Genomic DNA, 13,841 nt, shown 5'->3' with positions numbered 1-13,841 from the left:
TTGTCACTCATAATGGAAAGTTGCTTCCGGTAGAGACCCAAAATTTCCGAATGCAAAATTGAAACCGGGAAACTTAAAGAAAAAAACCCACATGCTTTCTGGTAGGTGTGGTTTGATTGTGGTGGAGTTCGCTCCTCTGCTCGCGTCCTAAGAGTTTGGCACTCCTCTTTGTACTATGTCCCAGTTCGCTGCTAAGTAAAAGTTCCACGTTGTGCCGCATCATTTTTTTATGCCGTCCGCACATGTGGTTTGATTTGAGTATTCATCCTCTCGGATGCTCTTGTCAAAGACTGACATAAAACTCATTAGTGTAAAATATAATTCAAATGGAGAGATAGTGTCATTTACTATGTTGGCACTTAATTGTTCTCCTTGAATATTTAACGTCAACTTCTTTCAGTCTGACGTAAAGCAACTAAAGCATGTGTCTCATATTTGCGACATGACTCTTCACTGTACTCTTCTTTTAATATTGAAGTAGCGAAATAGACTAATGTAATATGTTGATGGTTCTCTTGGTGGTTGAATATGAACCCCCTCTTGGCGGTCTGAATGTGATGGCCCTCTCGGCGGTATGAATATGAATGGCCCTTTCAGCGATTTAATATGAATGGCCCTCTTGGCAGTTTGAATATGAATGGCCCTCTCGGCAATATGAATATGAATGGCCCTCTCGGCAATTTAATATGTGATGGCCCTCTCAGCATTTTGAATATGCAATGGCCCTCTCGACAATATAAATATGAATGGCCCTCTCGGCAATTTAATATGTGATGGCCCTCTCAGCATTTTGAATATGCAATGGCCCTCTCGACAATATAAATATGAATGGCCCTCTCGGCAATTTAAATATGAATGGCTCTCTCGGCAATTTAAATATGAATGTCCCTCTCGGCAATTTGAATATAAATAGCCTTCTCGGCAATTTGAATATGAATGGCCTTCTTGGCAATTTGAATATGAATGGCCTTCTTGGCAATTTGAATATGAATGGCCCTCTTGGCAATATAAATATGAATGGCCCTCTCGGCAGTTTAAATATAAATGGCCCTTTCGGCAATTTGAATATAAATAGCCTTCTCGGCAATTTCAATATAAATGGCCCTCTTGGCAATATAAATATGAATGGCCCTCTCGGCAATTTAAATATGAATGGCCCTCTCGGCAATTTGAATATAAATAGCCTTCTCGGCAATTTGAATATGAATGGCCTTCTTGGCAATTTGAATATGAAATGACTATGAACGTCGTCTTTCATCAATATTTGATATGATGATAGGTACTTTTTCATAACATCATTTTCATCAGTATCTTGCAACCTTAAGTGGTAGATACTCTTCTTTAATTTGTCAAATACCTTTTTGATCCAATGAAGATGTTACACTCACTAATAGATATTCGTTAGATATGTTCTCTTGAACTGGTTGGTTGGTAAACATAGTTCATTTGATGATCTCATTATACCCTGCATCCACAAAAACATGTTAGTTTTGGAACACTGATCTGTGTTGAAGTCGCCTGGCTCCTGGTCTTGTTATCTCTGGAACTTTGTCTGGTAGTCCATTGAATTGCAAGTAGACAAAAGACAAGATCATATTAAAACATTTGCTACGTATGAAGTTTTTGAAAAATAGTTTTAAAGAAAATCTCTGCCAATTAATTGTCACGACATGCACGACCACGAACAAAACTCTTTGTCTCAGAATTTGATATGACAGGTAGCTTGCTGGCACTTAAAACCGTTTAAGAACACGTCAATTCGAGGCGATTGAAGTTGACTTCGAAGGTCCGAGTATCCTTGATGGAATTTTTGAGGTCCCTTCTCAAAAATTTTGTCCCAGTTAGATATTTCAAAAACAAATCTGATGATGATCACGGGAGTCTTGAATTTGAGATCTTCTCACAATTATTCCAGTTGCACATTTCGATATGATCCTTGACTCTTGTTTGTAGGAAATGACTCTTCTTGTGGAATTTTTGAGGTCCTCTCAAAAATTTTGTCCCAGTTTCCATTGTGAGGGGAAATGGAAATCTTATTGGGAATATGACCGAACCCTTGTGGCGCCTACGTATCCCGTTGAGGCAGGAATCAGGTCAAACGTAGTTCCCACTCGAGAAGTGACAAAAAAGAAAATTTTATAAGGAAATGACCGAGGCCGACATAGGCCGCCTACGTATCTCATTCTCGAGAATTCAGGTCGAACGTAGTTCAAGTACTAAGAAAACATTACAAATTGATGAATGGGTGACCGAGGCCGACATAGGCCGCCTATGTATCTCATTTTTGAGAATTCAGGTCAGACGTAGTTCATTGCAAGAGGGATAAAATCTAAAACGACGCGATTACAAGCAAAATAGAACGATTACAAGGAAATGACAAGAAAATACAAACTGAAGTTTCACACATAGTATCTCTTAACGGCATCTGAATTGATAGCTTTGCGCCACACCTAACCGGTCCATCTCCGCTAGAACCAAAGCTCCTCTTGATAGTACCTTGTGGACAACATACGCTCCTTGCCAGTTAGGTGCAAACTTTCCTTTGTATTCGTCTTGATGAGGGAAAATGCGTTTCAACACCAATTGGCCTACCTCAAATGTTCGAACTCTTACTTTCTTATTGAAAGCACGAGTCATTCTCTGTTGATACAGCTGGCCATGACAAACGGCACTCATTCTTTTCTCATCAATCAATGCCAATTGCTCATATCGGTCACGAATCCATTCGGCATCGCTCAATCCAGCTTCCTGAATAATCCTTAAAGATGGTATCTCAACTTCAGCTGGTATCACTGCTTCTGTTCCGTATACCAATAGGTAAGGAGTTGCTCCAGTGGAGGTTCGGATTGTGGTGCGGTAGCCTAGCAAAGCATAAGGCAAATTTTCATGCCAACATTTGTAGTTGTCAATCATCTTTCTCAGTATCCTCTTGATATTCTTATTAGCAGCTTCCACAGCTCCATTCATTTGAGGACGATATGCAGTTGAATTACGGTGGGTAATTTTGAATTGTTCACATATCTCTTTCATCAAGTGACTATTCAGATTTGCTCCATTGTCTGTGATGATAGACTCTGGAACTCCAAAACGACATATCAAATTGTTGCGAACAAAATCGGCCACAACTTTCTTTGTCACAGCTTTGTAGGAAGCAGCTTCGACCCACTTTGTGAAGTAATCAATGGCGACCAAAATGAACCTATGACCATTGGAAGCAGCAGGCTCAATCGGTCCAATAACATCCATGCCCCAGGCTGCAAATGGCCAAGGGGAACTCATCGCATTAAGCTCGTAGGGTAGTACTTTGATCAGATCTCCGTGTACCTGACATTTATGACATTTTTGGACAAACCGACCACAATCATTTTCCATAGTCATCCAGAAGTATCCTGCCCTTAAGATTTTCTTTGCTAATGTAAACCCATTCATGTGCGTCCCACACACTCCAGCGTGCACTTCTTCAAGCAATTTTGTGGCTTCTACAGCATCCACACATCTCAGTAATCCCAGATCAGGTGTCCTCTTATAAAGAACTTCTCCATTCAAGAAGAAGTTGTTTGTCATTCTTCGGATTGTTTTCTTTTGAATACTTGTTGCTTTTTCCGGATATTCGCCAGCTTCTAAGTACTTTTTTACATCGGTATACCATGGATTCCCATCCCATTCTGCTTCCACATGTGAACAATGTGCTGGTTGTTCTTTTAAAACTATCTCAAGTGGATCGATATAACTTTTTCTGGGTGTTGTATCAGGACGATATGGTTGCAAGGGCATCAGCAAGCTCGTTTTGTATTCTCGGTGTGTGTCTGAACTCGGTCTTCCTAAATCTTTTGCATAATCTCTGCACCAATTGTACGTATGGTAAGATTTTAGGATTCTTCACCGCCCATTCTCCTTGAACTTAATGAATCAACAAGTCTGAATCACCAATTATCAGTAATTCTTGAACATTCATGTCAAGAGCCATTCTAATGCCAAGAATACACGCTTCATACTCAGCCATGTTATTAGTGCATCGGAATCTAAGCTTTGCTGTTGCTGGATAATGTTGCCCCGATTCAGATATCAACACTGCTCCAATTCCTGATCCTATAGAGTTTACTGCTCCATCAAAGAACATTTTCCACCCAGGATATGATTCTGATATGTCTTCCCCTACAAACAATACTTCTTCATCTGGGAAATATGTTCTAAGTGGTTCATATCCTTCATCTACTGGGTTTTCAGCAAGGTGATCTGCCAAAGCTTGTCCCTTGATTGCTTTCTGAGTCATGTACACAATATCGAACTCACTCAACAACATTTGCCACTTTGCTAGCTTTCCTGTGGGCATTGCTTTTGAAATATGTACTTGAGCGGGTCCATCCTCGAAATGAGATGTGTTGTATAAGCTGATAGATAATGTCTCAATTTCTGAGCAACCCAAGTCAAAGCACAACAAGTTCTCTCTAAAAGGGTGTAACGGGCCTCATATGACGTGAACTTCTTGCTCAAATAGTATATAGCTTTCTCCTTTCTTCCGGTCTCATCATGTTGTCCCAACACACACCCGAATGCATTGTCAGAGACGGATAAATACAATAGCAAAGGACTGCCTGCACGTGGTGGCACCAACACTGGTGGATTTGAAAGGTAACTCTTGATGGTGTCAAAAGCCTTCTGACATTCTTCGGTCCATTTGGTTGGCGCATCTTTTCGTAGTAACTTGAATATGGGTTCACATATCACCGTCGATTGAGCTATGAATCGACTGATGTAATTCAGTCTCCCCAGAAAACTCATTACTTCTTCTTAGTCTTTGGAGGAGGTAAGTCTTGAATTGCCTTGATCTTGGAAGGGTCAAGCTCGATACCTCTTCTGCTAACTATGAATCCGAGTAACTTTCCCTGCAGGCACTCCAAATGCACATTTGGCTGGATTCAACTTCAAATCATACCTACGTAACCTGTTAAATAACTTTTCCAAGTGTGTCAGGTGATTCGAACTCTCGCGGGATTTTATGATGACATCGTCCACATACACCTCAATTTCTTTGTGGATCATATCATGGAAAATGGTGGTCATAGCTCTCATATAGGTGGCTCCAGCATTCTTGAGGCCGAACGGCATCACTCGATAATGGTAGACTCCCCAAGGTGTGATGAATGCTGTTTTTTCTGCATCTTCTTCATCCATTAGAATCTGGTGGTATCCCGCAAACAATCTACAAAAGATTGCAGCTCATGCTTAGCGCAATTATCGATGAGTATGTGGATGTTTGGCAAAGGGAAATTATCTTTCGGACTTGCTTTTTAAGATCCCGATAATCCGCGCATATCCTGATTTTTCCATCTTTCTTTGCCACTGGAACAATGTTAGCCAACCAAGTGGGATACTTGGTCACTTCAACGACTTTTGATTCGATCTGCTTCATGACCTCCTCTTTTATCCTTAAACTCAGATCGGGCTTGAACTTTCTGGTTTTCTGTTTTACTGGGCAGTACTCTGAATTGATAGGCAGCTTATGGGAAACAATATCAGTGCTTAACCCTGGCATATCATCATAAGCCCAGGCAAACACATCGATGTATTGTCTGAGCAGTTTGACCAATTCTTCTCTTTCTGTTGCTGCCAAATGAACACTGACTCGGGTTTCTCTGATCGACTCGTCATCTCCCAAGTTTACTGTCTCTGTTTCATCTAGGTTGGGCTTTTTATCGTCTTCAAGTTGCCTCAAGTCCTCGGTAAGGTGTTCAGGCATCATAGTTTCCTCATCATATTCTTCACACTCATCGTCATCGACCTTACTTGGTTCGCCGTGTTCGTGACATGTCATGACATTGGCAGGTTTAGATTCATTTTTACTGAAAAGAACAACAAATCAACCATGTTAGATGGAAAGAGTTTAAATGTATTTGTTGCAGAATAATTCGCAATGACAAGATAATCAATTTAAACTAAACGAGGCTTTCATTGGAATTTTAAAAGGCGTACAAACTTTGGTCATGACTCATGAGTCATTTCCTTTTTAAACATTACGATGAAAAATAAAGTGACATAAATGGTGGTTTCGGGCCTCGTCCGAACAACACCGATTTTCAAAAATAAACTTCAAATCTTGTCTTTGTCTACCAAGCCATTCGATGGATCATAAGTGGAGTGGCCATCCAATTCTGCAGCGTCTCTCCAGGTCCGGCATCTCGGATGGTAGGTGTTGTTGTGCATTCTGTCGAGATCACAGCACAATCTTCTTCATCAAACAATCTTCCCATCCCTTCCACTAGATCATCAATCTCAGGCTCTAAAGCTTTCGCAACAAATGACTGGTACAATACTGGAATAGGCTTCGGTATATCACAGTCATGTTTCTTCCTTGTTTCTGCTTCAAACAATTCTTCCTCTGTTGGGGCATAACCGATACCGAATCGAAAATTTTGAATGGTATAGGAAGAGGTTCGGATATGCCATCCAAATTCTTGCATAACCCACGCCCAGGTTCAAAACCACTTCTCAGCATAGTTGTGGCTAGCATTTTATACATTGCGGCATTGGTACTTGCAATGTCGTATCTTCAAAAGTAGCATTCATTATCTCCACCATGTGAAAGTCAGTTTTCTGAGAAGACTCTTCGATAACTGGAATGGAGAAACCAGGGTACCTACAGTCACTCCCTTCACCATGGATGACAATTTCATGGTCCTCCCAAATGAACTTCAAAAGTTGATGCAATGTGGATGGAACTGCTCCAACAGCATGGATCCATGGTCTTCCTAGCAATAAGTTGTAACTTGTAGATATACCCATCACCTGGAATTCAGTGACAAATTCTGCAGGCCCCATTTGGATACACAAGTCTACTTTCCCCATGGTCTCTCTTTGCGAACCATCAAACGCCCTTACATTCATGCGGCTTTGACGGATTTTCCCTACATCATAATTTAGCTGAGTCAGGGTTGATAATGGGCAGATATTGAGCCCTGAGCCATTATCAATCAATACTCGAGCTACAAACTTATCCCTGCATTTGACGGTGATATACAAGGCACGGTTGTGCATAACCCCTTCGAGTGGCAACTCTTCTTCTCGAAAGAGATTTGATGACACCCAATGACATGACTTACCATGGCGGCCAGATTTTACCATTTGTTCCTGTCGGCACGTATGCTTCATCAAGTACCTTCAACAGTGCTTTTCGATGGTACTCAGAACTCATTAATAGAGCCCAAACAGAAATTTGAGCGGGAGTCTTCTCCAAATGCTTGACAATGGAATACTCCTTAGGCTGCATTCTTTGCCAAAACTCTTCAGCCTCACCCTCTGTGATCGGCCTTTTCTGGTTCTCCTTTCTTCGTGTCTCCTGAGTTAGTTCTTCTGGAATGTAGCATCTTCCAGAGCGTGTCATCCCTTGTGCGGTGGCCGCCTGGACAACAACCTTTCTTCGAATGCTCATGTTTTTTTCCTTCACCAAAGCAAATGCCTGATGAGGTGCAGTTATTACAACAAACTCTGGCGGGCCTTTATGGTCAATGAGGCCACTGTTGGTATAAGTGAGTTGACAACGCTTCACCGATAGTCCCATTAGCAAGCCAATCTTCGTCTCTTTCAATCATGTTGATGGTAGCTCCTCCATGATTGGCAATGGGTTAAGGTTCACATTGGGGGCAGGGGCTTGGAGAGTGATGACCCTGTTATCGATCAAGTCTTGAATCTTATGTTTCAGATTGATACATCCTTCTGTATCATGTCCTGCCCCTCCAGAATGGTACGCACAACGTTGATCTGCTCGGAAGAACTTTGTTGTGGGATTAATTGCCCTTGCGTCTACTGGTTGGATCAATCCTGCCGCTTTAGACGCTCAAAGAGTTGGGTACGTGTTTCTGCCAAAGGAGTAAAAACTCTGGGAGGCTTTCTTCGAGGTTAGGCGGGGAAGATTGTTGGCATTTGGGTTGTTTTGTCCGGGATTTTGGTAGACTGGTGCATTGGCTTGGTGATTTGGTAGTATATTTTGGTAGGTTAGTGGTTGATTTTGGTAGATGGGCGGTGGTGCTTGGTAGTTCTGTTGTGCATAGTAGATTGGGATTGGAGCTTGTGGAGATGATGGGTAAATATTTGAGGTGGGGAATCGGTTGGAGTTTCCAAAGGCAGAACCAGACCCAAAATACCCTTGCGGCCTTGGCCTCGGGCTAAAAGATACAGCAGACACGTCCTCTTTCTTTTTCCTAGCGAATCCTGTGGCCATGGATGGTGAGGATTTGTTGGCGGCATGCAAGGCAGTGAGACTTGTAACCTTTCCAGACTTGAGGCCATCTTCTATTGCCTCTCCCATTCTGATCAGCTCCGAAAACTTCTGTCCCATCATAGGCAACATCCTTTCATAATACTCGGGCTCCTGAGCTCGAATAAAAGCAGAGGTTATTTCATTTTCGGTCATCACGGGTTGTACCTTTGCAGCTTCTTTCCTCCAGCGGCACGCATATTCACGATAGTCCTCCGTGGACTTTTGCTTGATTTTTTCCAAATAATATCTGTCAGGGACAGCTTCGACATTAAACTGGAATCTCTCCAAGAAATCTTTGGCCAGAGCCCCCCATGTAGACCACTGACGGAGTTCTTGAGATGTGAACCATTCTAACGCCTCCCCGCTGAGGCTTCGACTAAACAACCTCATAATCAATGCATCATTTTTCCCGATACCCACGAGTTTATCACAATAAGCTCGTAGGTGAGCCATAGGGTTCCCAATACCATTGAAGGTTTCAAATATTGGAATTTTGTAACCTTCGGGTATTTCCAAGTCAGGGTGCATGCAAAGGTCCTCATACTCAAGTCCTGTTATCTTCCTCGAAGATTGGACACTTTTTACTGCCTCGGAGATGGCATCCTTCATGATATTCATTTCTTGTTCACGTTTTTCTTCTCTCAACCTCCACTCCTTCTCCATTTCTTCATAGTGATCCAGCTCCGGCTGAACGGGAAAGCTAGGACATGGTTCAGGGATTGTATAGGCTGGTGGAGTTTGGAATGTTACGGAAGGGTATACAGGCTGGCTAGGCAAAACACGTGGATTATCAGTAGCTGGGGTGGGATTTGGTAGGTTGGTGTGAAGTTTTGGGAGTGATTAGTGTTAAGTGCTTGGTTCTGATTTGGTAATGGTGGTGGTGTTTGGTAGGAAGTGCTGGCGTAAGGAGCATTGGATACAGTTAAATCAATGGTATGAGGATTAGGGGTGGAAGTGATTGGTCCTGTGGTATGGGTAGGGAAATGATTGGGTAATGGGGAACTTAGTGATGGAAAAGGAGGAGGCGGTCTTCTAGTTTCAAGGGGGGGTTCATTCGATGCAATGGCCAGTTTGGCCAGATCTTTGGTCTGTTGAAGCTCTTCCTGCATGTCTGCAATTCGTTGCATTAACTGAGAGATCAACTCACTCTGATCAGCGAGTTCAACATTTCTGATAGTCACATCCACTATTCCTATTTCTTCAGAAGTACCAGTCATTTTGCTCTTGCCTTTCTCCAGAGAATGATCAGGGAAGGATGGTATGATTGCTTTAGATCTTGTAAAGTAGGGATGGTCAGCCAGTTTGATTTCAACACAGATCAGTTTTTACCTGTAGAGAAGAACAACTCAAAAGACATATGTGTTAGTTTTTGTTTTTAATGAGATATGCAAATAAGATGACATAATAATAACCACACAAGTGTCATTTTGCTTCAAGCAGATTAATCCACGAAAATATTTTGGGTGAACGGGAGGACTCAAATGGAAAGAAATTTTTCTTGTAATTGAATTGGAAAGGTGGAAAGGTCGACTTGCATAGAATCTTGCTATTTTCTCCCACTCATATGCTTTTGTAAGTGAAAGTCTTCAGAATCATTCACTAATAAGGGAGAATAAAAATCAAAAAGATAAGGACCGAGCCTTAAGTAGGCTGCCTACGTATCCACCAAGGAAATCAGGTCCAACGTAGTTTGAATTACATAAGATAATCTAAATGTACCCTTCCCAAAATTGATAGAGAGACTAGGCTCGAAAAGAGCTTCCTACGTACCCCCTATGGGATCAAGTCTCGCGTAGTTCTTGATTACAATAAAAATTTAAAAACCACATGACAAACATAAGAAAAGTGTTACATAAACCTAAATCTACCCAAAGGCTTCTCTCCTTCTTCTTCAACTGTAGGGTGACGATCTGGTGCTCTCGTCATCTGAACCTACTTTTGTTTTACCTTTTCCCTCATGGAGGGAGCATTCCCAAAATTTAGTTCCTTAATGTCCCGTTCAATTTCAGGGATCCTTGCAGACGCTTTAGTGATATTAATTATCTCTTGATCAATTTTTGCAATCTTTCTTTTCACCGATGTTGTTTCCATGTCAACCTCAATAATTCTCTCTCGTAGCATCCATTCAGTTTGGTCCAGTATTGCAAGTCTCCTTTTGGCTACAGCTATCCTCTCTCTAGTCTCGACAAATTTTCTGAACATTGACTCTTCAGTTTCTTCATCACTAACCAAAGCAACGGGTGGGATTGGTGCGTTGACACTTTTTCCAGACATTCTAGCAAGTCGACCTTCCTGTGATGGACGAATAAAACTGAGGAGATTTTTAGAGGAGATGGTTTATATATTTCTGAGAAACTTGGGCAACACTTCAGAAGTAATTTGGACGGACTTTGTTGTTGTGAATTTAATATATGCTTAAAGTGCTCTAAGAAACAAAAGTGGATTAATTCTGCTTTAGACAAAGTGACACATCACAACACAAAACAATTATAAGCAACACATAAACAGTTTATATCGCGCCCTAAACTTGTGACCTTTTTACGCCAAAGGTAGGCCTATCGAATTGAAAGATGTATGACGTCATTTGAAACATTTCATTGCCCCAAAACCCAAATTTATACAAGTTTTACGAATAAACTAAATGGGGATACATAATAGGGGAAATGGGATACAAAATATCAGTCCCGCGCAGGGGTACAATCCCAATCTATGCTTCCAAGGAAAGATCATATGTCCTTGATTTCTTGTCATCTTCGAATGTCCACACTCTTGGATGCTATGATAATTTGATCTTCTTCGACTCGAACAAACGAGTAAAACTCAACCCTAAGAGACAATCGTTTGCTAAATGGCGTATACATCCTTCAAATTCAAACACATAAGCATGATTGTCTTTTATTGACCAATGGGCCAAATAGACACAAGGTGGACTTCTAATGGGCCCAAACACGCCTTGGGTGTTGGGTCGACTTAGTTCAAATGCGCTAAATTTGGGATTTGGTTTGGCTCTACACTAGTCTTGACTAAGAGTGAGGTTTATTTGAAGCGGACTGGTGACCCAAGCGGACTACTTGGGCTGGGACAGTTAACGACCGTTGACTATCCAGTAGTCAACTACATTCGTCAGGGTGTCCCGAGAACAATTTGGTTAACGAACGACTGCGGCCCGCATAATCGTCCTTTAAGTGAAAAGAAAGAAAAAAAATGTCATTTGACGGAATAAATGATATGCATGCAATGACAGTTGATATCATAATTTAAGCAAATAAGGCACATTTGAGGTAAAACAATTCAACAAATATTAGCAAATAGTCAAAGAGAGTCAAGTCATTATGGTTAGAACCTAATTAAATCCCCAGCGGAAGTCGCCATTTCTGTTATGCCGTAATTTTCCTAACCTTTAGAAAAATCACTTTTGAAATGTTCTAAGTATAAAACAATTTCAGAAAAATACTTAGAAAAGAGTCGCCACTTAATTTTTTAAAGAAATTAAGAAAACTTATAATTTTCAAAGACTTAAACAGAAAAAATCATTTGAAAAATGTCAAAGAGGGTTCGGGGTTCAATTTACACTTCGAGAAGGGTTTAAGCATTCGAAGTGCCCGCTAACATGCGGTTGACCTGCGACTTGACTAGAATATATTTGACTATTTTAAGAAAATAACGATTTAATATAAAAAATAATAACTTACAATATTTGATTAGTTTTGAGAAAATAATTAAATAAATGACGCATTTTATATTATTTTATTTTTTAGAGAAAGGGATCCAAAATGGAATATTTGACTTGAAAATCAAGTGATTAGAATATTAATAGAATTAGAATAATTAGAATTTATTTTATTCATTTTAAAAATAATAATTTAAACAAATTTGATAAATTAAAGCATGAAAATCATTTTTTAAATTAATTGACTAACCATTTTTTAGAAAATGACTAAGTGTGTGTGTGTATATATATATATATATATATATATTTATTTATTTTATTATTATTTTTTATTATTATTGATTGGAAAGGTTTTGACTAACATTTTTAAAGTTTATTTGAGAAAAATACTTTAGCTTTAAAATAATTTTAAAATGAATAAAATGTGATTAAGTGAAAAGCATTAAGAATATCTCCTTTAAGGACCAAAGGTTTAACTTAATAAAATTTTGATCAATATACTTGATTAATAAAATAAATGAACACAAAAACATGAAAATATATTAAAAATTAAACCAACACAAAGAATATAACTCTTCTTTTGGGGAATTTAATTAAGTTAATTAACAATTCTAAAGTTAGAGTTAATGATAAAAAAAAAACAATAAATAAAATCAATTAAATAAATTAAAGGTAAAGGAGAAATGCATTTGGGCCCCCTTTTTGGGCCAATTTTGCTGAAAATTTTGGCCTTTGAACCAATCCCGTTTTTGTATATATAGACTGTATATCAGTGTATATCGGAATGTATATCAGCTCTTTTCGTGTATCTCCTGCTTCCGAACACCTGTGTTTTACATCGTCTCTGTATTTTTGCATTTTTGGACCTGTAATTCGCTGCATAACGCTGTATACAGCATGTATACAACTCATTGCTTGGGCTTTTGAAATAATTTCCAGCAACCTGTTGGTCTCTGAGGCTTGTGACAGTCTCCGGATATATGGGGGCTGACTCGAGAGAGAGGGAAAGTAAAAATCGAGCCTTTATGGCTCAACTCGAAATGCAAGGTAGATAAGTCCACCATGGACTCGGGAGGGGTTTATGCGACAAAGAAAAGAGCCAAATTAGTATGCTAAATAAGTAAGCAATTAGGACATAATTTAATTAGAATGAAAGAAGCTTAGATATTTTTTTGAGCTAAAAATGTTACCCAAGTCAACTATGAAACCAAATTGGGACCCAAATATCATAAACTTCAATACAAGATAGGAGGCTACAAAAACTAATAGTAAACAAACGAGAAATCATACACAAGGAAATTCCAAGGAGAGGCATGTGCTCGTGTACATATGTGACAATAAAACTTATAAGCAATAACTAACACAACTCAAAAAATCCATAAAGAAACATGTTGCACATTTGACTAAAATTACCTCATATAATAAATGACACTAGATATATCTATGAGGATTTTAAAACTGTCGGCTTTGTTATACTAAAGAGACCAAAATTTGAAACAGTAGCCAATTAACTCATTATAAGCAAAGGAAGAAAATAACTACATTTAAATAACTAAACTAGGCAACATAAGCAAATATGTTAAACAATGGCATAATATAAAACAATGTTCATATCACTGTTGAATATTAACGTTCGAGTAAATAACTAAGTTAAACAACAAGTTAAAAATTAGAAGGATATTTTTAGACTTTGGACAAAGATGGGGAGGGCTATTTTATTTTTTATTCTTTTGGAAAATAAGAGTAATCTTAGTTAAATCGTCACATTAAAATGGTAGAGTTACAAGCATCCCGTCATGAGTTTAAATCCAAAGAGATATATACCACTCAAGTTGATCGAAAACAGAGGATAGATATATCTACCGCGCGAATTCAAACTAGGATTAACAAGGAACCTTCACAATAACAAACCTC

The 13,841-nt window shown here is 39.4% G+C and overlaps 1 protein-coding gene across 1 annotated transcript; it reads right to left on the bottom strand.

Moving 5' to 3' along the window:
• Positions 1–7,585: 7,585 nt before the first annotated feature.
• LOC125831509 (uncharacterized) lies at positions 7,586–9,474 on the bottom strand. Its single transcript, XM_049510686.1, has 3 exons — positions 9,112–9,474; positions 7,876–9,022; positions 7,586–7,818 (listed from the first exon to the last, which is right to left on the bottom strand). Exons 1-3 carry the CDS (start codon positions 9,472–9,474, stop codon positions 7,586–7,588), a joined length of 1,743 nt encoding a protein of 580 aa, XP_049366643.1.
• Positions 9,475–13,841: the final 4,367 nt, after the last annotated feature.

Source organism: Solanum verrucosum, unplaced genomic scaffold (genome assembly GCF_900185275.1).
Source record: "Solanum verrucosum unplaced genomic scaffold, falcon-dt-bn FXZP01000049.1, whole genome shotgun sequence".
In the NCBI taxonomy this organism is placed as follows: domain Eukaryota; kingdom Viridiplantae; phylum Streptophyta; class Magnoliopsida; order Solanales; family Solanaceae; genus Solanum; species Solanum verrucosum.
Note: the sequence above shows the minus strand (reverse complement) of the source record. Positions and strands in the feature narration are given on the sequence as shown.

Coding starts and splice junctions, on each gene's coding strand:
- LOC125831509 (XM_049510686.1), bottom strand. CDS start 9,474: ATGACTGGTACTTCTGAAGAAATAGGAATAGTGGATGTGACTATCAGA. Junction 9,023..9,111: donor CATTACCAAATCAGAACCAA/GCACTTAACACT, acceptor TTGCCTAGCCAG/CCTGTATACCCTTCCGTAAC. Junction 7,819..7,875: donor CTCGAAGAAAGCCTCCCAGA/GTTTTTACTCCT, acceptor CTAAAGCGGCAG/GATTGATCCAACCAGTAGAC.